Source organism: Halichoerus grypus, chromosome 5 (assembly GCF_964656455.1).
Source record: "Halichoerus grypus chromosome 5, mHalGry1.hap1.1, whole genome shotgun sequence".
In the NCBI taxonomy this organism is placed as follows: domain Eukaryota; kingdom Metazoa; phylum Chordata; class Mammalia; order Carnivora; family Phocidae; genus Halichoerus; species Halichoerus grypus.
In genome coordinates, this window is record NC_135716.1 from 147,456,978 (window position 1) to 147,481,746 (window position 24,769).

At 36.4% G+C, this 24,769-nt stretch overlaps 1 protein-coding gene across 4 annotated transcripts in view; it reads left to right on the forward strand.

The window, feature by feature from the left end:
* The window catches only part of EPS15 (epidermal growth factor receptor pathway substrate 15), a 140,589-nt gene extending 116,561 nt beyond the window's left edge, over positions 1–24,028 (forward strand). For 3 of the 4 annotated variants that reach the window (XM_036108412.2, XM_036108414.2, XM_078073162.1), the window contains 5 exons: positions 3,155–3,221; positions 16,058–16,134; positions 18,342–18,504; positions 21,684–21,871; positions 23,690–24,028. In XM_036108412.2, the coding sequence (XP_035964305.1) occupies positions 3,155–3,221; positions 16,058–16,134; positions 18,342–18,504; positions 21,684–21,871; positions 23,690–23,836 (642 nt within the window). In that variant the 3' untranslated portion in view covers positions 23,837–24,028. The remainder of the gene's footprint in view (positions 1–3,154; positions 3,222–16,057; positions 16,135–18,341; positions 18,505–21,683; positions 21,872–23,689) is intronic. The other variant, XM_036108416.2, reaches the window with a different exon arrangement.
* Positions 24,029–24,769: the final 741 nt, after the last annotated feature.

The following is a 24,769-nucleotide window of genomic DNA, read 5'->3' on the forward strand; positions in this document are numbered from 1 at the left end:
TTTGGCTAACAACTGGTATTTTCTATTGATGTAAAAGTGAGCAAGTGCCTCTGTAACTGAATATTTGTGGTTTCCACAGGCTACTGGATACTGTGTTTTCCTACAACACTTAGTTTGCAGTGTGGACCCATTTGCCAAATTCTTCTAAAATTGGCTGCGACCTGAATTTTTTTCCTCTTACCTTATTCTAGTCTCTTATTCTCTACTCTTATCATTAAAGAGCAAGAAAACCAAAGCAGCTCTTCCTAATTTAAAAATAAAACAGGTTTCTCCTATTCTTCTCCCCTGATGAAAATTTTCCACCATTTGCTCTATTTACTTTTTCTCTTCCCTCCCCAGTTTGTGAAAGCAATATTGCCCTTGCTGACTGCTCTTGATTTCTCCATTAAAAACAAAACAAAAAACCAAATTGGCAGTATAATAATAGCTTTGTTTATCTCATCTCTTCCATGTACCAGGCATGGTGCTAAGCTCTGTTCATGTGTTACCCATTTAATCTTCACACTATTCCTATGAAGCTCATGTTACCATCCTCATTTTTAAGATAAAGTAAATGAAGCTTAAAGAGGTTAAGTGATAGTAAGTAAGTGGTAGAACTGAATTCAAACCGTGGTCTATCTGACCAAAATCTAAGGTCTTCACCCCTATAGTCCAAGATTTAAACTTAATTCTTCCCAGCTACAGAGCCTTTGTGTTTTGTGATCTTCCTTCTTTTTAAACAGGCCTCTGATTATGTTTCTAGATCTCTCTCCCCAAAAGTCTTTCCTATTCCCCCAAGGCTAGTCTCTGCTCTCAGAGGGACATAATTTAAAAAACCAAAGTGAAACAAAACAACTGGCATTTCTTACTCTCCTAGCTAGTGTATGGTAGCATTGTGTAGCTACTAAGTCATACAGTCAACGTGGGGGATAGATGACTGATGTTGAAGAGAGAATTTCAGTGATAAATTTGGCGACCTTGTAGGAGGATTTTGGAACATTAATTCTATAAAATACCACCTGAATTGTAGTTATGAAAATTCCTTTTATGTACTAAATTGCCTAATTATCAAACTGAACATAACATAGAGTTTAATGGCCTCTTAATCCTTCATAGGCTACGCATTCATTCCATCCTGTTCCCCTTGCTGTCTCAGTGGTCTTTTAGGTGGTGGCACAGTGTATGAGGAAGGAAGAGAAATTAAACCTGACACTTATGTAGGCCTGCTTTTTCTATTTTTCTCTGTGATGGCAAATAAAAATTTATAAGCTTTTGTTAAAAATCAGGCCTATTAGGTTGTTTTTCCTCTGAAAGTCAAGAGAAGAAACAATAATAGTTGGTGACTTAAGTCAGTGACTATCTCTCACACTGGTGTTTTGACTATTATATTAGGAACCATGTGACTATACAGACCACCTTCATGTTTTTCTTTGATTTCTCTTTATTCATTCAACAGATATAATAAGAATATAAGCCATTATGCTAGTTTTATAATAATATCATTGGCATCAGTTAAAATAAGTACTATCATCCTCAGTTCTAAAAACTTCATTAGTATTAATTACGTCTTTCTGTTAGTAGTTTAAATGGGTTCTCTCGCTTTTTTTTTTTTTTAAGATTTTATTTATTTCAGACAGCTAGAGAGAGAGCACAAGCTGGGGGGCAGGGTGAGGGGCAAAGGGAGAAGCAGACTCCCCGCTGAGCAGGGAGCCCAACGTGGGGCTTGATCCCAGGACCCTGGCATTTTGACCTGAGCTGAAGGCAGATGCTTAACCGACTGAGCCACCCAGGCGTCCCTGGGTTCTCTTTTATAAAGAGAGAATGTACTACAAGTCCTGGTTAGCAATACTTTTCTCTTTTCAAATACATTTGTTTTATTTGGAAATTTATCAGTTGAGCTCTGTGATACCATTTGACATTCAATTGTAATAACCAATTTCTTAATGATTAGAAATAGAGCCTGTAATACAGATGACATTGATAGCCATGAGTCAGAGGAGATAAATGTTCCCAAACCCTTTTCATGCCCCTTTCATCTAACTGTCTGCTAAGGCTTTCATTAGCCTCTTAACAAGGGCCTGATGCCAGAAAGAGAAGGTTCACTTTTCTTCCTAGATATATAATTTGTTTGACTATGATTAAAAACCAAAATAATTTAGGAAAACAGTTCTATAGCAGGAATCTCTGGCTTCTGGTAAAGTCCTCACTCTGTAGCCACTCACCCTTGCCACTTGGTCCAGATTCTTACATGGCTTATTATTGAAAGTAGCAGGATCTTATTAGCAGAGCTCCCTCCCTTCCTCTCTCCCTTCTTTCCTCCTCCTTTTCCTCCCCTCTTCCCTCCCCACCCCCCTACCCCCGTCTTCCTCTGGTACATGTGTATGTTCCTCTGATGGGCAGAATGCTAGAATTATTTTTAGATAACTAGAAAATAAACCTAGCGTCTGATATTTAAGTACTAGGATATTTAAGAGTTAGAATAGTATGCGTCCTAAAGGCAGCATGTCATCCTGGAATAGGAGAAGGACCTTAATGGAAAATCTAGTGAAATCCAAATTAAGTCTATAGTTTATAGTTTTGTACCAGTGTTAATTCCTTAGTTTTAATAGATGTGCCATGATTATATGAGGTTATGAGGTACTAACATTAGAGGAACCTGGGTGAAGGATATATGGGAACTCTCTGTATTATCTTTACAACTGTTCTAGAAATCTAAAATTACTTCCATGTAAAAAGTTAAAACAGTGTGTATCTGTACTAGTAACAAAATTATGAAGAAAAGAAAAAAGATGAATGCCACCAAAGTCAGGGTAGTAATTACCTCTATAGAGGAGGGATGGGATTGTGTTTGGAGAGGGGCACGTGAAGACTTCTCAGGTGTTGGCAGTTTCTTGGAAGGTGATTACATAGGAATTCATTTGATAGTTACTTGTTAAACCATATATGTTTCATATACCATTTTGAATGGATATTATATTACTCAATAAAAGATTAGAAAATGATATGTGTCATTTCAGTTTAATAAGATTGCAAATCAGTAAGGGGAAACATTTATTCCTAATGCCTTGTATTTCTTAATTAAGAGTTGGTAAAGAATATTTTCTTTGATGTGGCCATGAGGTTTCAGCTATGAAATATTGCCTCTCTTAGTCATGATTTTGTGTAATTTGTTTAGGTAGAAACATTGAAGCACAATGATCCTTTTGCTCCTGGTGGAACAGTTGTTGCAGCAAGTGATTCAGGTAAGGAAATAATTGATCAGTTTCTTTGAACAGTAAATATGACTCTTTAAGCTTCTTTTTCTGGTCTCCAAATATATTTGTCCTATTTACTTACGTAAGGCTGTAAAATTATTGCATAGTTATAGCCAATTGTAATCTACCAGTAATAATGGTGGCAAGTGTTGGCATATCACTTTCTACTTTTCTTATCATTTATTTATCTCATTTATTATTCATGTTAAAGATCTTACTAGATGGGAGTGGGAGACAGGCTTCCAGTTATGGAATGAATAAGTCATGGGAATGAAAGGTACAGCATAGGAAATACAGTCAATGGTATTATAAAATAGTGTTATATGGGGACAGATGGTAGCTGTGCTCATGGCGAGCATAGCATAACGTATAAACTTGTCAAATCACTATGTTGTACATCTGAAACTAATGTAACATTGTGTGTCAGCTATACTTCATTAAAAAAAAACTTACTAGAATATGTACTCTAGCCAGTAAAACCAATATAATTTTTTTTTTTCCTTAATAAAAGGCAGCGTTGGCAGTTTCAAAGTCAGCAATGACTCTTATAGATCTTGGCCTAAAATTAAAAATTGCTTCCAGTAGGTAATGATAATAGCTTTACAAATAGTGGATAAGATCTTTAATAATACAGAGAAAATCGAAATGTTACTCTAGCATCCAGTCTTCATGCTTTATTTATGGCAGCTAATTTTCCATTTTATCCTTGTAAGTAATATTTCCATTTTAAAGATCAGGAAACTGAGGACCAGAACTTTAAGTAACTTGATTAAGATTATATAGTTTACTAGATTTGAACCAGGTGAAGCCAGGATTCAAAACAAAGTCTGACAGAGACTAAAAGCTTCTGCAACTTTCTCACTACTCATTTAAAAATAAAACAGACCAAGTATTGTGTAGGAGAGCAGGGAATTAGAGGGAAGTGGACTCAAACCTGTAAATACCTCAAGTATCATGCTGATACAGGATTCCTTATTTTTCCAGATGAAAATAAGGTGAGTTATTCAGTACACAAATTTGCTGATGTGACAAATTTGCTGATGTGCTGAAGTTGAGGATCATGAGCATAGAGAAAGATTAGTAGAAATGCCTTCACAATTTAGATTTCTGGTATTGTACAAATTAAAACAAGATGAGATTTAGCAGTGTGTGTTGTTTTCAGGTTGAAATTTAACTTCCAAAATGAGTAACAAAAAGGAATTGAATATAAAAAGCAGATATGTAGAAAACAAGATTTAATGTAGTGCTGGGTATTGATTTAAACCAAAACTTAGAATAACAGCAAATAAGATTTCTAAAAGGCTTATTGTAGTAACAGTGGTTAAATTAATATATTTTTAAAATACATGTGCTTTTTTTAGACTCTCATTGAGCTGATGAATTAATATATAGCTAGGGATATTGTATGATTAGAAAGGATAACCTAATAAAATGAAAAGTTAATATATTTATACAGGTGACCCTTGAACGATACGGGGGTTAGGGATGCTGACCCTCCCCCCACATGCAGTTGCATATCTGCATATAACCGTTGACTCCCCAAAACCTTTACTAATATCCTACTGTTGACTGGCAGCCTTACCAATAACGTAACCAGGCAATTAACACATATTTTGTATGTTGCATATATTCTTACAATAAAGTAAGCTAGAGAAAAGAAAACGTTATTGAGAAAATCATAAGGAAAATACATTGACAGTACTGTGCTGCATTTATTGAAAAAATCTGCATATTAGTGAATCCACACACTTCACACCCATGTTGTTCAAGGGTCAACTGTAATTAACTCTTGACTGAAATGGTAATTGCCATGAAGTTCATTAAAGCTGCAAAAATTTAAGGGAAAGGGAGATCACCTCCATTTAGGGTAAGTCATGAATGGTTTCAAAGCAGAAGGTAGCTTTTGTTGTGCAACCATCACAAATCCAGTTTATCTACTTTTTCTTTTTTTGCCTATGCTTTTAGTGTCATTCCAAAAAAGTATAGCTAAATCCAATATCATGAGGGTTTTCCCCATGTTTTCTTCTTCTAAGAGTTTTATAGCTTTAGCTCTTACATTTAGGTCTTTGATGCATTTTGAGTTAATTTTTGTATTTGTTATAAGAGTCTGACTTCATTCTTTTAGAGTGGATTTTCAATTTTCCCAGTACCATTTGTTGAAAGGACTTGACCTTTCCCCATTGAATGGTCTTGGTATCGTTGTAGAAAATCATTTGACTGGGGCGCCTGGGTGGCTCAGTCGTTAAGCGTCTGCCTTCGGCTCAGGTCATGATCCCAGTGTCCTGGGATCGAGCCCCACATCGGGCTCTCTGCTCCGCGGGAAGCCTGCTTCTCCCTCTCCCATTCCCCCTGCTTGTGTTCCCTCTCTTGCTGTGTCTCTCTCTGTCAAATAAATAAATAAATTCTTTAAAAAAAAAAAAAAGAAAGAAAATCATTTGACTGTATATGCAAGGGTTTATTTCTGGACTCACTCTTCTGTTCTGCTGGTGTAAATGTCTATCTTTGATACCTGTAACTTTGTTGTTCTTTTTCGGGTTCCCTTGAGATTCCATATGAATTTTAGTATGAATGTTCTATTTCTGCAAAAAAATGTCATTGGGATTTTGATACGGATTGCTTTGAATCTGTAGATTGCTTTGGTTAGTATTAACATCTTAACATTTTCCAATCCATGAAGTGGGCTGTCTTTCCATTTAATTGTATCTTCTTTAATTTCTTTCAGAATGTTTTATAGTTGTCAGCATACATGCCTTCCTTGGTTAATTCTTGCGTATTTTATTCTTTTTCATGCTATTGTAAATGAAATTGTTACCATCTTAATTTCCTTTTCAGATTGTTCATTGTTAATATATAGACATGCTACTGATTTTTGTGCATTGATTTTGTATCCTGCTACTTTGCTGTTTATTCTAAACAGGTGTTTTTGTGGAATTTCCGGGTTTTCTACATGTGAGGTCATGTTGTATGCAACAGAGATAATTTTACTTCTTTCTTTCCAATTTGAATGCCTTTTTTTTTCCTTGCCTAGTTACCCTGGGTAGGACTTCTGTGATGAATTGAAGTAGTGAAAGTGGGCGTCCTTGTCTTGTTACTGATTTTAGAGAAAAAATTTCAGTCTCTCACCATTGAATAAGATGTTCACTGTTGGCTTTTCATATGTGGCTTTTACTATGTTGAAGTAGTTTCTTTTTCTAGTTTGCCAAGTGTTTTTATCATGAAAGGATGTTGAATTTTGTCAGACGCTTTTTCTGCATCAATTAAGAGGATAATGTGGGTTTTTTTTTTTCCTTTATTCTGTTAATGGGGTGTATTATATTGATTGATTTTCATATGTTAAACCATCCTTACATACAAATGAGCACCTGTATCTTCCTAGTCTGCCATTTAGCTTGCATCTTGATTTGAATGAGAATCTTAGAAGCAAAAACTTTTTTAAAAAAGATTTATTTATTTGAGAGAGAGGTGTGCATGCACATGCACAAGTGGGGGAGGGGCAGAGGGAGAGAATCTTCTAGCGGACTCCCTGCTGAGTGGAGCCCCATGTGGGGCTCAGTCTCACGACCCTGAGATCATGACCTGAGCTGAAACCAAGAGTTGGTCACTCAACCAACTGAGCCACCCAGGCGCCCCCCAAAAACTCTTTTGAATTGGATGGGCTACATATTAGTGTGTCTGGGGCAGAGTTACACAGACCTTCCACAGATTCAGAAATACCAGAGGTCTGAACTTTCTTCTTCTTTTTTTTTTTTTAAGCCATACACATAAGGTCATCCAAACTTTGTTTTTGCATTTTCCTCATTTAATCTTCACAGTGGTTATAGAGACAGGTACCGTTCGTTCTCATTTTAAGGATGAGAAAAATGAGACTTAGGTCAAGCAATTTGCCCAAGGCTGTAGTAGTTTTTGCCATGCTCAGTGTCCAATCCATGTCTTATTTCAGAGCTCATTCTATAGTCACTTCATTATGGTGCCTCTGCCTTATCTTCTCATCCAATCCTGACAATATAAAAATGGTAGTAAGGCGATGCCACAGATTTTTTTTTCTGTCAAACTTAATATTGCTGCCTTTTTTAGAGCTGCAAAGAATCTTACACATGCTATGGGCCAGAGTTTTCATATTATTTTTCACAAAACTAGCTTCCAGAGAGGTCTTCAGAGAGTTGGCAAATTATTGTTTCATATTTTTTAAGTGTCTTTAAATTTTTAAAAACTGCAATTTAATTAAATGTATGCATTCATAAATGTTACAAACCATATTAACATATTGTAGTGCATTGGTGCTTTAAAGTACTGTCAGGTTAAGTGGTTTTTGTGCAAACCTCTGGATAAAAATTATTTTAAACTACTCAGATTGCAAGACTCTTGTTTAAAAATGTGTATAACTACTTCTTTGGGTGAATTGTTTTTCAAATAGAGCAATCAAAACCAACCGCAGAAATAAGTTCAACTCCTGACTTTAAACATTTGTGTTAATAAAAATTGCTTTGTTTTCACTGTCATTGTGATAAGTAAATAATATAAATTTGAACTTAAGATGATTTTAGAGTTAAGGTGCCTAGGTGGCTCAGTCTGTTGGGCAGCTGGCTCTTGGTTTCAGCTCAGGTCATGATCTCAGGGTCCTGGGATCAAGCCCTGTGTTGGGCTCCATGTTCAGCAGGGAGTCTGCTTGAGGATTCTCTCTCTCCCTCTCCCTTTGCCCCTCTCCCCAGCTCTCTCTCTTAAATAAATCTTAAAATGATTTTAGAGTTAATTTTTAAAATCCCATTTATTTGTTTCATATATTGGAATTTCATTTAAGATTTGAAAACTGTTATCAAGCCTGATTTCCTAATATATGAAAGGAAAAGCTAAGCCCCAGAGGCACTTACCAGTTTGCTTCTCAATCCATGCCCATTGATTTTCCTCTGTGTTATCCTGCCTCTTCACTTATCTACTATGTAAGTGAGAAAAAACAAAAAGAAAAAAAGAAATCCTTGGGAACCCAAAATTTCATAAAGGGTACTGGGAGTATAGGGAATATAATCAGATGAAAAATGTTAAAAAATTAAAGCATTTTAGTAAGAAACTTGTAGAAGATCCATGAAAGGCTCTTGGGGATTGGTGGAGATAATTCAACCTTACTATGCTCTTATTTCAACAACAAAAATAATTAGGAGTGGGTAATTTGAAACAATCACAAGCAGTAACTTTGGAAATCATCAAGTATAGTAGGTTTTTGGTCTGAAGACCCCTTTACACTTTTAAAAATTAATGAAGACCCTCAAAGAGGGTTATATCTATCAGTATTTACCATATTAGAAATTGAAACTAAGAAACTAAAAATTTTTTAAGTCGGGGCGCCTGGGTGGCTCAGTCGTTAAGCGTCTGCCTTCGGCTCAGGTCATGATCTCAGGGTCCTGGGATCGAGCCCCACATCGGGCTCTCTGCTCCGCGGGAAGCCTGCTTCTCCCTCTCCCACTCCCCCGCTTGTGTTCCCTTTCTCGCTGTGGGTCTCTCTCTGTCAAATAAATAAAATCTTTAAAAAAAAAAAATTTTTTTTTAAGTCAATTAAAGGCAATGATAATAAACCCATTACATATAAACATAAATAACATATTTCTTTAAGAAAAATAACTCCAAACCAAAAAAAAAAAAAAAAAATTGTGACAAGAGTAGCATTATTCATACATTTTTGCAAAGCTCTTTAAATGTGTGCCTTATAAAAAAGAAGATAGCTGGATTCTCATATCTACTTCTGCATTCAATCTCTTGCACTGTATTGTTTTGCTTGAAGTATGTGAAATGAAAAAGATCTGCTCTCACACAGATATGTAGTAGAGGGGTATTTCAGTAACCTTTTTAGGTAATTTTGGATATTCTTCTTTGATACTATACCAAATTTCAACATATTTTAGTTTCTTTAAAGTTAGTTGCAATGTGGTACATGAAACCATATCAGTGACCTTTTCATGCTCTCTTACATTAAAATCCATTGGTTTTTCTTGCACTTTGAATGAATTTTTTACCTATATATGATTTTGTAATTTGCATTGATCATTTTGGAAATATTGGTTCACTGCTGATACATTTCATTATAAATATTTTAAAAATTATATTTGTTAATATCACCATCCATCTTATCAGAGTCTTTAAATATTGGTATAGTGTTAAGATTATGGGACAGATACAGCTTTCTAAGATTCTGATTTTTACTTGAAAGCTTGAATTTTTACCACCAGCAACAAATACTATCAGTTGTTTTCTTTAAAGTGACAGCCTCACTGTTTGTTTTGGAGGAAATGTTGCCAAATACCCAAATCTGAATAACCATTGTTTAGCTGTTACTTCTTTCAAGTAAAAAGGGCATTCGATGAAAAAAGCAGCTAGTTCAACTTGTTTTGCACACCATCATGCAAGTGCTTTTCCTCCAAATAACTATCATACTTTCCTACTCAACAGAAGTGCTTTGTGTGTATTTCCCATTTGTTACTCAGAATTTTAAAAAGATGTGTACCTAGAGGCACCTGGGTGGCTCAGTAGGTTAAGCATCCATCGTTGGTTTCAGTTCAGATCGTGATCCTTAGGGTCATGAAATCAAGCCCCAAGTTGGGCTCTGCGCTCAGTGCAATCTGCTTGAGATTCTCTCTCCCTCTCTTTCTGCTCTCTCCATTTGTGTTCTCTTTCTCTCTAAAATAAATAAATAAATCTTAAAGAAAAAAAGATGTGTACCTAAGGATCATGACTTATTAAAACTAATAATTTTTATCGATTCATCAAGGACAGACATTTTTTTTTTAAGATTTTATTTATTTATTTGACACAGAGAGAGAGACAGACCGTGACAGAGGGAACACAAGCAGGGGGAGTGGGAGAGGGAGAAGCAAGCTTCCTGCAGAGCAGGGAGCCCGATGCGGGGCTTGATCCCAGGACCCTGGGATCATGACCTGAGCCGAAGGCAGACGCTTAACCGATGAGCCACCCAGGCACCCCAAGGACAGACATTTTTAAACACAACTGGCCTTTTTTCCCCCCTGCCAAGTTTGTGATGCCCTGCCCTGATTCGCTGTAAGACACTAGCAGTTCTATCTACATTGTTGCAAATATTAACACATTAAGAAATATAAATAACATCTTAATATTCAAAATAATTTTGACCTTACAGATCTCCGTAAAGAGGTCTTGGGGACCTCCAGGTCCATGGACCACACCTTGAGAACTTCTGATCTAATACGAACTAAAAGATTTTTCCTGTTGCCCTGGTCTCTGTTCCCTCAGGACAGCTTGCTCCCAGGAGGTATCTGGGACAGATATCTCCTTTTATTCAAACAAAACAGGATCAAGAGAATAATCTCAATGTCCTGGAGAAAAAACTGAAGAGTGGAGGCTATCTTTTTAGGTTATGTATTAATTAGCCTAGTGCTTCTGCTCTTCTCACACTACACACTTTTTATGGTAGTGATGTCTAGTTCTGTGCCTTCAACTACAACCTGTTTCTTAATGACTTCTTGATTTAGTCTTCCAGTGTTGAACTCTCTCCTGAACCTCCAGTACCTTCAGGTTATCTGCTGGATATTTCCCCTTAGGTGCCAAGCTCAACAGTGCTTAAAATTGAAATAATCATCTTTTCCAGTTAGTCTCTCCTTTAAAGTATTAGTATTTCTACTTTCTGTATTAATGATACTATTAGCCAATCATCTTAGACTTCTTCTCTGCCATACCTCACCTCCAATAAATTGCCAAGTTCTGTTGTTTTACCCCCAAATAGACCCTGGTTGTTCCTTCTTATACTCAGTTTTGTTTGGACCCTCATTTTGTTTTATCTGGACTGTGATATTAAATTGCCTTCATTCTCTTTACCTGCCAATCTGTCATCTACATGACTGCCAGAATTGTCTTTTTTAACATTTGATCATGTTACTAACCACAAATCTAAGTCGCTAGCCCTGAGTTCCACACATATGTGTGTGTATAATTTTTTATTTATATTAGTTAATATAATGTTTAATATATATCTATATTATATTTATATTATATGTATATATATTTAATGGTCTTTTACTTAATGTGTCACAGGTATATGTCTGAAAGTAAAGTTGTCCACCTGATGAAATAAAAAACATTACTAAACATCTTCTGGACATTCCATCCCTGTTAATAGTATTACCATCTACTCAGTTGCCCAAGCAGAGATTTGGGAGTCATCCTAAGTTGTATTCCTACTTTCCCACCCCAGAGCTTCTGGGACATAGCAGAGTCTCATCAGTTGAATGCTGAAGAAATGAATAAATGATTTGTCTCAAATCTGCTACATTATCATAAGATTTTGAATTGAATGGAAGCATAAACAGTCTAGGGGGGGGGTTGTCATCATTAGGACATGGGTGTTTGAAGCCAACAGCCTGAACTTACTCAGATAAAATGCTAATTCCTTAGGTTTTCTTACTCTCCGTTTCCTAAACAATAAAATGAGGTTAATAATTATACTTCATGGGTTTGTTTGGTAGATTAAATGAGATAATGTATGTTAAAGTATTTATTGTGGTACCTATCACAGTAAATGATAGCTGCTATTACTATTATTACTACTATTTTTTAGTTTAATGGTTTCTAAATCCTGACTAATGTTACTTGGAATATACTCTTTGATAGTTCCAAGTCAAATAGGGATGAGAGAGAGAAAATGAGAATGAGAATTGTTGCCAACTCTCTTTTCCTGGAAAGGATTCTTTCCAGTCTAAGATTGTTTTCTCTTCTTTTTAGTTTTTAAATCCTTTTGTTTGTGAAATGAAAGATGGACTCCTTTTTTAAGTTAAGCAAATCTCTGTATGTTGTTGTTTTCTCTATGTGTGTTGGTTTTAATATATTTATTTAGTTTACTAAAAATAAAATCCCAACATCTGGAAACCACTGAGACTCAGAGAGGTGGCATTACACACCCAAGGTCACAAACAGGACTTTTGTCCTCTTACACTCCAATATCCCTCTTCTTTTTCACCAAGAAATAAAGTGTTTAGCCAGAAAAAAAGATTAATCCCGCAGAACAGGAAAAATAGAAGCTTTCAAAATAAACTAAAAACCTAAGGGTAAATTTTTGTTCTTAAAAATTAAATGATAAATCACCCCTACTTCTAAAATTTGGTGATTATGATAGAGATAGAAGGACATCAGATATTTTTAATATTTTGACTCACAGTGGGGTCTTTTTAGCATTTACTCCTTGTGAGTAGACACGTTGCAGACTAAAAGAATACTAAAGAAAGCAAATGCAGGTTACTCAGTTTCTACATATACTTTATTTTGTCTTGTAAGAGTTCTTTTTCCACTTCATTATAGATGGGATTAGTTCTGGTGCCAGAAGATTTTTTGCATGGAATATTTTACTAACTCCTAACTGAGGAAATGAGAAGTCTTTCCAACTCTTAATTAAAGCTTTATAACATCCTGAGGATTTAGAGGGGAACTTGTGGTCTCCCCAGAGCATCTTTGACTCTAGAGGTAGTAAAATGCCACGTAGGTCTTCATTTTTACAGGCAATGACTCAGGCTAAGCATACAGATGTTCATATGTTTTATTATTCTTAGCCTCTGCCTTCTCTCATGTTTCTTCTCTAATTTTCTCTATTTCCACAAACCACAGGCCATGACTGTCTCTTCAAGGCCACTTATTTTTTGCCTGGAAAAATGTGTGTGCATGAGCAGGTGTGTATTTGTATATTTGTGTATAGTGTGTATATGTTTCTCTCTTCTCCCACCTCCTTTCTGTCCACAAGAAAGTAAAACCCTTTTTGGAAAGTCTTCTTGGCCTCTTTCACATAAATCTAGCTGTTGCTTTTCCTTTACTCTCTTTGAACTTTAATACTTACTGTGTAGCAGTTGTATATATATGTATCACTCAAACCATGAGTTCCTTGGAGGTAGGTGTTGTGTCTTATTCCCCTCTAAATCCCCAGTACCTATGATGCTTAGTAAATGTGAGTGGATGAGTGGGTCAGTGAGTGAGTGAGTGAATGATTTGGAGACCAGCTTGAGAAAATGGATTCTTTATTAATGACCAACACCTCAGATTATTCATTGAGTATCTCTTAAAGGTTTTCTGAGTTTGAACTTGATTATCTGATGACTTGTGCATGGGTTATGGAAAAAAAAAAAATTTCTTCCTTTTCCCAGGATTCTCTGGTTAGATACCTGTTCTTGGTTATTATTTGTGAGCCTTAAAACTGGTTTCCCTTATTCCTTGTTGGTCAGCTGGTTATGCTAAGAAGTATTATGGTATCTGTTTGGAAGATCCTTAATAAGTAGACAGTTTCTGTCCCCCTTTTCTCTCAGTATTTTCAGTGAATATGAGCATCTTCTATTTATCAGACCTTTTTCTAGGCCTTGACGATACAGTAGTGAACAAAGCGAAGTTCTTGTCTTTATAGGGTTTATATGGGGAAGATAGGCAATAAACAAATATGTAATATGTCAAGTACTGATGAATGCTATGAATTAAATCGGGATAAGGGGATTAAAAATGATATGCCTAAAATGTAGCTTTAAAGGAAAAAAATACCAGGAAAAAAAGCTGTTAAAGAAGCATGCTAAAATAATTGATAAGGGTTATTTCTGATAATGAAATTATAGATGATTTTTTAAATTATGCTTTTATGTAATTTTCTGAAGTGTTCATCGCCTTTATTCTTGGGGAGGAGAGGGTGCCAGTGAGATCACATTTGCATTTAAAGCCTCATTCTGATGGTGTATAGCTTCTGTGTGATCAAGAGGAAGAAAGCCACCTACTGATTCCTCTCTGAATATTTCTGGGAATCTGCAGCACATGGTCTGGAAAAGTTCATACCCAGTGAGTCCTTCCAGTCTCTGGACAGGCCTCTACTTCGTATCAGTCATGATCAATATCTGAGGAGGTGGTTGCCAAAGTCTTAATTCCCCAATTTGGGCAAAAGTCCTTTGTCATTCATCCAGGACACATTCCCCACTGTTTGGACCAATGCCAAATAGGTCGTTTTTTTCTGATGAAGAAAGTGTAGAAAAACTCTAGTAAAACTATAAGTAGCATATTCTTTATATACAAATGTCATGTATTTTATTAATGTATTTCACAGTGTATACTTAACATTTCAGTCAAACTTGACCTAACTCAACACTGTTGCCATGAGCGTTATAACTTCTTGTAAAGGCTGTGGCAGAGAAAAAGCATGAAGCAGATTTTTTAGTTCCTTCCAGTGAAAGGAGCCAACTCCTTTTCCCTCATCACCTTTCTACCAGTCAGGAGAACATCTGCACCCTGGTTGTGCCTCAGCTGCTTGTGGCATCAGGAATTACAAGGCGCAGAGAAGGAGAAAGAAAGGAAAGCCTAGAACAACACCCATGACTAGGCTGGGCCCCAGGCTGTGGGACTTAGATATGTAGTTATAAAAAAGCATCTTTTATGGCTAATGCCGTAGAATTTCTTGTAACTCTGGACTTTCAACATCCTCTTCAGGCTCAGAGTTGTTGGTCTACCTCTAGAGGGCTAATTTTCTTTATGCTTCTTCCCACCCTCTTTACCTGCTTCCTCCACCTCATGACTGTCTTGGTGACAAAGCAAGCAAAAGTAATATATACCTTCTTGCCCTTCTTCAGTTTATGTCCATGGTATACTGATTTTTAGAGGTAAAGACACACTTTACATATTTAAATGGGTATGTGGGCACACTTTTGTTTTAAGACTGATTTGATGTAAAGATGACGATTTGAGGGAGAACAGGGAAAAATTTTCAGTGCCTCTTTGCTCTTTCTTACCCTGTCTCTTGCAGTTCTCTTTCCCTTCCTTCCTTTGTTTCTTTCTATTTTCCTATATCAAGTAACAATTCCTATAAACATTCTTTGGCTTTATTGGTAGCCTTTATGCCTAAATAGGTGAAACCTATCTCAAAGTAGATCCGTTCATTCCAGCCAAAAATGTTAATCCATTTGGTAAGTGCAGTGTGATGGAACAGATAACTTCTCATGCCTGGGAGCAGGTTAAATAATTACTTTTGCAGTTACTGTTCCCTCTGCCTGGAATATCTTTATCTTTCCCACCTCAATCTATTCCTTATTTAAAAGACCTAGCTCAAATGTAATAGTTTCTTTGATACTTTTTCTGATTCTCCCAGTTAGTGACTCCTACTGTGGGGTTTTCATACCTCTCTAATAGCTCATTTAAGATTGTTTTATTATTGTTTTTTACATGTGTCTCATTAGACCGTGAGATTTGGGGGGTAGGAACTGTATTTTCTTATTTTCTTAGATCTGATATTCAAGAAATGTTTTTGACCATTCTTCTTGGATAAGCCTTATTCACTGTTTTTAAGGACTTTACAATCTAATGTGATATATCAATCACAGATAATCATAGTACAAACTAGAATGCAGTCACTGCCACAAAGAAGAAAGAAATCACTGCTTGCTATGGGAATTAGAGGTTTTCCCAGGCTTAGTGGATGAGGTGACATTTAAAATGCACCCTGAAGGATAAGTGTGAAATGTGGAATTAATGGAATCTACCTTCTCTTACTTCCTGATAGCTTTATTAGAAATAGTTTCAGTGCATGGGAACTATATTATTTGACATGTATTCCAAAGCCTTAAACCTAGAGTTAGTTTTCTTGTTTTTCATCTGAAATAATTCATCAGTTGATTTATACAAAAGAGTGTATTGTGTGTGTGTCGGGGGGTAGGTATCAATTTGTTCACTGGATTTAAGTCATAAATTCAGGAATGATATTTAGGATTAGATCTTTTTCATCTGTCTGAACGTTAACCAACCAAAAAAGGACATGAAATTTTGATGCCTATTGCACTGATTTTCTTTATTCATTTTAGCCACAGATCCCTTTGCTTCTGTTTTTGGAAGTGAATCATTTGAAGATGGATTTGCTGACTTCAGCACATTGTCAAAGGTAATCTGCAGTGATTAGTGGGAAGGTGAAATATACTGTGTTTCCACCAATGGAGCAGTCCTTCCTTCCAATTATGTAACCCTGTCACAGACATCTCAACTTGATTTCAATGTTGATTTCAGATAGAAATGATAGATGTAATTCAAGTAGACATATTTCCATACATAAGGACTATGGTGATGGTACAGGTAATTATAATTTTCTACTGACAGGTTAACTCAACAACTTCATTTTAAGAGTCTTCTGCCTTTTTAAACATATTTCTTCCAGTTGAACTAATTTATCCCCTGTTGACTGGGTCAATAGATGTAAAATTTGGGCATTCATGCCATCTTCTCTGCATTGATTACTTCATTTTGTGTTCTGAGGCTGTTAGGGTTAGTATTTTTTTTTTTTTTTAAGATTTTATTTATTTATTTGACAGAGACAGAGAGAGGGAACACAAGCAGGGGGAGTGGGAGAGGGAGAAGCAGGCTTCCTGTGGAGCAGGGAGCCCGATGCGGGGCTCAGTCCCAGGACCCTGGGATCATGACCTGAGCCGAAGGCAGACGCTTAACTGATGGAGCCACTCAGGCGCCCCAGTTAAGGTTAGTATTAAGATAATGAATACACATAGTCATGTGTATTCCACTATATGTCCACTATCTATTTTCCAGTGTAGCTGTACGATTGATTCAGGCCAAAAGAGTAAAATTAGAGTATATGTGAAATTGTCTATATCATCCGTTCTCAGCTGGATTTATTTTCCCTCCACCCTCACCCTCAATTATTTGGCATTGTCTAAAGACCTTTTTGGGGCGCCTGGGTGGCTCAGATGGTTAAGCGTCTGCCTTCGGCTCAGGTCATGATCCCAGGATCCTGGGATCGAGTCCCGCATTGGGCTCCCTGCTCCTAGGGAGCCTGCTTCTCCCTCTGCTTCTCTCTCTCTGTCTCTCATGAATAAATAAATAAAATCTATAAAAATAAATAAATAAAGACATTTTTGGTTGTCACAACTGGGAAGGGGGACTATTCATATGTAGTAGATAGAGACCAGGGGTGCTGTTAAACATCCTACAACACAGTATCCAGCTCCCCACAACACAGGATTACATCCAGCCCACAATGTAAGTAGTACTGTAGAGAAACACTGGCCTAAAGAGATCTAAAGTCACAATGTCTGGGGCGCCTGGATGGCTCAGTAGGTTAAGCGGCTGCCTTCGGCTCAGGTCATGATCCTGGGGTCCTGGGATCAAGCCCCATGTCCGGCTCCCTGCTCAGCAGAGAGCCTGCTTCTCCCTCTCCCTCTGCCTGCCACTCTGCCTACTTGTGCTCTCTCTCTCTCTGTCAAATAAATAAATAAAATCTTAAAAAATAAATAAATAAAATCTTTAAAAAAAATAAATAAAATCACAATGTCTGATTCATTATAGAAAAGTTAATTTCTCATTATTAGAAAGGCAGAGTCTTCAGACCCCCATTAAGACTTGTTATTCTAGGGGCGCCTGGGTGGCTCAGTTGATTAGGCATCTGCCTTCAGCTGGGGTCACAATCCCAGGATCTTGTTATTGAGCCCTGTGTTAGGCTCCCTGCTCAGTGGGGAGCCTGCTTCTCTCTCTCCTTCTGCCTGCTGTTCCCCCTGCTTGTGTCCTCTCTCTGTGTCTCTCTGTCAGATAAATAAAATCTTTAAAAAAATAAATAAAATTTTTAAAAAAGACTTATTCCATGGGATTAATTTGCTTTTAGAAATTGACTTTCATGTTGTCTTTAATGTTTTTCAAGATGCCATTTTCTTTGTCATTAGTATTAAATCTTTCCTATATTTAAGTGCATTGGGAAGTGTGGAATCAGTATCTTTTTTCTTTGATTATCATTTGGATCAGATACTCATTTGAAGAAAAACATATAGTCCCTTTAAAATGGACCTCAGGTGGTTTTGTACTGCCTAAAGCTTGAAAAACTTTTAATCCAGAGTTGGCTTGTTTTGGTATGATCTGTTGCTTTAGTAAGTAATGATGTTATAATCACTACTCATATAGAATAGTTTTTTAAAATATTTCTCCCTTTTGGCTCCAAATGCAAAGGTTAACATGTCAGTGCTCTCAGAATTGAAATAAATAAAGCTGCATAATACTGAAGATCATTATTCTAAATGTTACATGACCATATATATTTTTTGGTTGGTATAATTTATATAACCATATATACACATTTCTTTTCAAACAAAGGTCAACAACGAAGATCCTTTTAGTTCAGCCACATCGAGCTCTGTCAACAATGTGGTCATTAAAAACAATGTGCTTGAGGAAACATCAGTCAAAAGTGAAGATGTACCCCCAGCACTGCCACCAAAGATTGGAACTCCAACAAGACCCTGCCCACCACCACCTGGTATGAGAGTTGGTATCTTTCCTAAATCAGCTGAGATGCTTTTTCTCTTTCTGAAGAATATTGGTGTGAGCCTTACAGACTTAAATAAAGGGCTTTCAACAAAACAAGTCAAAAACCATGGCAGAAGCCTGCTACTGTCATCTGTTCTGACCTCAGTACAGAATGACAGACATGTGCCTAAAAGGCCAGCATGTGTAACGTGAACCCCTTTTCTGGCAAGAGCTCATTTCTTTTTAATTCATTTTAGAGAGGGCAGTAAATGAAAAGAGGACAGTATCAGTGAAATGGCTTGCTTTCTGGAAACTCATTGATTACCATTTGCACAACAGTTTCCTTCATTTTGGTACTGTAAATTAATTTCTGTAAGAAAAGATTAATTTGAAGTCCCGTTCTTTTCCTGACCAATGTGAAGTCTTCCTTAAATCTTTTAATGTGAAAATATATGGCCTTTTTGGTGTCCAGAATTCAGCAACATAGCAATTTAAAAGAAAGTATTGTTTTTCTTGAAGGAAAATAATATTTTACTTACCTAATAAGAGACTCTTTTATTTTATAAAAGTAATTTTTTTGTCCAGGAACAAATTCTTAATGCTTTTAGTGTTTTGTTTTTAACAAAGATAATAAAGTTCACAAGAAGTGGCTAACAGGGCAATCCCCTGAGTAGGTGTAGTACTGCTAGGCTGTTCTGTGAGAAGATACGTCTGATACATGGTTATTTTAATAATCATGTATCATTCCTTGGTAAATTTTTAGCCACAGTAGTTACAGATTTTTATGCTTGCCTTTCATAATAACCTCCCTGTGGTATTTCTTGGGCAGATAATTTTTCTCTTTTTTACTTAAAGTGTACAATTGTTAATACTCAATTATCTGTTGAAAAATCAGGTAAACAAATTAAGTGACTTCTATCTTTTAAGGAAAAGTAGCCTATATCATATATTGCTAGAGGCTAAGGTTGTCAGAATATATTAAAAAACAAATGAGCCAACAAACAATCTAACTAAAAAATGGGCAGAAGATCTGTGATTCATCAGTCTTACACAATTCACAGCGCTCACCATAGCACACACACACAAAAAAAGGGCAGAAGACATGAACAGACATTTCTCCAAAAAAGCATACAAATGGCCAACAGACACATGAAAAGATGCTCAACATTACTTATCATCAGGGAAATGCAAATAAAAACTACAATGAGATACCACCTCACAACTGTCAGAATGGCTAAAATTAAAAACACAAGAAATAACAAGTGTTGGTGAGGTTATAGGAAAATGGGAACCTTCATACTCTGGTGGTGGGAATTCAGACTGGTGTGGCCAGTCTGGAAAACAGTATGGAGTTTCCTCAGAAAGTTAAAGATAGAACTGTCCTAGGATCTAGCAATCTCATTACTGGGTATTTACCCAAAGAATACAAAAATACTAATTCAAAGGGATACATGTACCCAATGTTTATAGCAGCATTATTTACAATAGCCAAATTATGGAAGCAGCCCAAGTAAGTGTCCATCAATAGATGAATGGAGAAAGATGAATGGTGTGTGTGTGTGCGTGTGCATGTGTGTGTATATGTGTGTGTGTGTGTATATGTATATATATGCAATGGAATATTATTCAGCCATAAAAAGAGTGAGATCTTGCCATTTACAATAACATGGATGGATCTAGAGAGTATAATGCTAAGTGAAATAAGTCAAAGAAAGATGAATACCATATGATTTCACTCATATGTGGGATTTAAGAAACAAAACAAATGGATAAAGAAAAAAGACAAATGAAACCGAAAAACAGACTTTTAACTATAGAAAACAACCATGTGGCTACAAGAAGGGTGGTGAGTGGGGGATGGGTGAAATAGGTGAAGGGGATTAAGAGTACACTTACCATGATGAGCACTGAGTAATGTACAGAATTGTTGAATCACTGTATTGTATATCTGGAACTAATATAACACTGTATGTTAACTATACTGGAATTAATTTTTTTTTAAATAAAAAATGAGTCAATTTGCTCATTTAAGTTTTACACGTGTATGATGCCAATAGCAAAGTTATTTTTAAAATCCTAAGTAAAATAATATACTAGTGCGTTAAGTAAATCTAAGGGTCTTCAGCCAAGTGAGTATATATCACTATAGAAGTATTAAAGAAAAAAGGATGATTTGTTGGAGAGAGTACTGGACTGGGAGCTTAAAGATCTGGGTGTTAATTCTGGATGTCCTCAGACTAGCTCTGTGATTTTGAGTGTGTAATTTCATATGTTTGGGCCTCAGCTGTCTGAGCTGTTAGATGGTGGCAGTAACTGTAATTTGCCTACCTTCCCAGGAATGTTGGAAGGATCTAATGAGATATGAACATCTTTCATAAGCTGCTACGCTCATGGAAAGACTGTTATAATTGCTATTACCAGTTTAACACATTTTAGGAAAAGTGCATATTTGAAAATATTTTAACACGTATTATTTATCATTTTCTTTCAAGAAGTACTAAGTTAAGACTTTCAAATTGGAGAACTTGAGAATGGTGATGAGTTCAGCAAGGGTACACTGTTGTTTGGTCAAATACGAGTTTATCCACAACCACAAAGATTTAGACCCCAGACTTCAAAACATCTCTTTATTCTTCAATTTGAAATATTGTAGATGGCAAAAAGTAGGTGAGGTTTTCCAAGGTAATTCTTAATCGTGTTCCCAGGTGTTATATATAGATCTAGAGACAAAATCAGAAGAATATGGTCATTTTTCAAACGTCATTTGCCCTTAGACTGCCACTAGTGGACAGCTGGATCAGGCTGAAGTTACAACAGCAGAGGCCATTTCTGTCTTTATTTTTTGTCATCCTCATCCTGTTTCATCCTTTCCTCTCCCTCTCTTTGGGAACACACTGCTTTGGGGAAGACAAGGTTTACACTCTGGGCAAAAATATGATTCCTGGCCCGTTCCCTTCCCCTTTGCTGTTTTTTCATTTAGCTACATAGAGCTGGAATGTATTTGAGAGATTGTGTGTGAAAATTTTGAGGACAGACTGTTGGTGTAGTCATTTAAGACCATACTAAGAATGTATATTTTAGGCACTTACCTCCATTCCCCCAACCCCAGTTCTTTAGTGCTCTCTGTGTTCATGTTCTTATGTGTTTGTTTGCCCTATTTGCTGGTTAATTGTAATGATTTTGATCCAGGGAAAAGACCCATCAACAAATTGGATTCTTCTGATCCTTTTAAACTGAATGATCCATTTCAGCCTTTCCCAGACAATGATAGCCCCAAAGAAAAAGATCCTGATATGTTTTGCGATTCATTCACTTCTACTACTACTACCACTACCAATAAAGAGGCTGACCCAAGCAATTTTGCTAACTTCAGTGCTGTAAGTACTGTGAATGGGCTGTTTGGGGGAAAAAATCTTTCCATTTACAGTTTAAAGAGTTTTCAATGATTACTTTGGAGTCTGCCAAATTTGCGTCATTTTCAACTAAATTTACCAACTTACTAAAAATGACCTATATGCCTCCCCCAACCAGAATTTGATTCTGTTTCGATGCTTCTAACATTGTTCCAAGGCACAAATGATTTTAGTAGTCTTAGTCCTTGTGATGTGTATACCAGTTGTTTTGCAAACCCTTCTTTTAGTCTTAGTAAACAATATAAATAAAATCTTGACATTTACTATTTTGCAAATTGTTATGGATGATGGGCCATTAGAGAGTCATTTGTCTGCCCACTGGATGAATAATGGCAATAATGAGCTTGTGTATTTGTAATTGTGTATGTTTGTTTGTGTATAAAGTTTTGATGAGTTCTGGAGACCTGTCAGTAACTATTATATGAGGGGATAAAGCCAGGGATCTTTGAATAGAAAGCGAAACTCTGGTTTTTATATAGTAGCGTTTTTAAAATGTAAATGTCGATTTTATGAAGTAAATACAGTTGTCAAGAGCTAAACAGTCTTGGGGCGCCTGGGTGGGTCAGTCGGTTAAGCGTCTGCCTTTGGCTCAGGTCATGATCCCCAGGTCCTGGGATCGAGCCCCACATCGGGCTCCCTGATTGGTGGGAAGCCTGCTTCTCCCTCTCCCACTCCCCCTGCTTGTGTTCCTGCTCTCGCTATGTCCTCTCTGTCAAATAAATAAATAAAATATTAAAAAAAAAAAAGAGCTAAACAGTCTTTAATTATTTGGACAGTTCTAATTTACTAACCTTCCATATTTACCCTGCATTCTCCCAGAGCTGACTAAAATAAATTTTTTTCATTTCATCCCATTGTGGTATTCCTCTATATGACAGGACTTCAAACCAAGTAAAATTTTTTTATTTAGTGTCTCTCAACATTGCTGTTTTAGTTAGACAAAAATATTTCCCTGACATAACGTTAAGGTTTAAGGTTTTATTGATGTTAAGTGTATGGTTTTATTTAGATCAAGTCAAAAAGTTCTCAGTGCCTGCAAAAGTCTTTATAATGCATTAAAAAATAATTTGGTCCACATCTTGTTTATTATACCCAGTACTTCTTGTTTTATGTATAGCAAAATCAGCATATTCTTTGCTACATAGTTTTCCTGTACCAGAGAGCAAGGATAAGGTAGGAAATCACCAGTGGGATTAAGTTGAAATGATTGATCATGTGAGGATGCTCCCTGAAGTTGAAGTTATAAATGTTACATTAGATTAAAAGGCTAGCCCTCCCGTTGGTAAATATCCTAAATCACCTTAAGCATTTCTACTTTTTAAAAGTGATTTAATGTTTAGTTTTATAGACTTTCTTTTTTTTTTTTAAAGATTTTATTTATTTACTTGACAGAGAGAGACACAGTGAGAGAGGGAACACAAGCAGGGGGAGTGGGAGAGAGAGAAGCAGGCTTCCCGCAGAGCAGGGAGCCGGATGCGGGGCTCGATCCCAGGACCCTGGGACCATGACCTGAGCCAAAGGCAGACGCTTAACGACTGAGCCACCCAGGCGCCCCAGTTTTATAGACTTTCTATCAGTAGACTGCAATAATTTTTAAAATTAAACCACATTTAATAACTGGTAAAACTAAATGTGTTTTCAGGGAAAAAAAAATTAACAAGTAACAAGACTATTTCCAGAGTCCTGTAGGTGAAACAAGTAGTGAATGTTCTTTGTAACAACTATTTTCCTTCTTTTCTTTTTGTTTTACTCATTAATGTTCATCTCTCTTTTAAATGACAGTATCCCTCTGAAGAAGATATGATTGAATGGGCCAAGAGGGAAAGTGAGAGAGAGGAAGACCAGAGGCTTGCCCGACTAAATCAGCAAGAGCAGGAAGACTTAGAACTGGCTATTGCACTCAGCAAATCTGAGATATCAGAAGCATGAAGAATTCTCCTGTCCTTTGTCAACCATACAATATTCTTCTTCCTGAATACTGAAGCTCTTTACAGTGTGTATCAAAACTACCTATGAGCATGGGAATACAAAAGGTTTGAGATTCCTACAAATGTGACAAAAGTTTGTTTTTGTTTCTAACTCCATTTCAGATTTGTCTTCCTGCCACCCACCCCCGCCCCCATCAAAGCAGTAACCCAGTCAGACAACATCACCTATGCTCCTGTTCTGATGTGTATTTACTGTGAGCTTCTGCCTGCCTGTGCTCCTTTTACTTGTAAAGCTAGAGTACCCAAGCTTCTGCCTTCTGGAATATAGAGAAATAGTTTCATCCCTGTGCTACCCTTGTTCTGTAGTTACTCTGATGATAGCCAGTGGGTTTCTTAAAGTTTGCAGTATTCTTTGATTTGAATGGTTGAGGGAGGGGAAGGGAAAGAACATCCTATTTCTTTGATGATAGTGCAAATTGGCTAGTTTAAAGCATATGTTTGTATTTCCTTATAATTAAAATACTGTTCAGTTTGTTTTTATAGGAAAAATACTTTGCATAAATTGACTCCACTATTGAAAAAGGGATGCTTTAAGGTTGAACCATTATAGCTTCAGACTCAATCTTTTCCTAAATAAAAATGTTAAAGCCTCATATGTGAAATATATTTTTAAAAAATTTTCTCTGGATTTAAAGAATTTTAGATGAACAGATACCTCTCCATAATTTTAAGTGCTAGACAGTGGAGAAAATGTATCACTTAACATATACCCATCAGTGTAAGGTAAGCAAAAATCTAACATAGCAGTTGTTCTGCCATTGCTCTGGCACTGTCCCCTTTAGTTCATGGTAGGTTTATTTTTGTACTTTGCAGAAGAAACTTCAGCATGTGAGAACTGGAAGGTACTTTAAACTTTTTTATATATATATTTTGT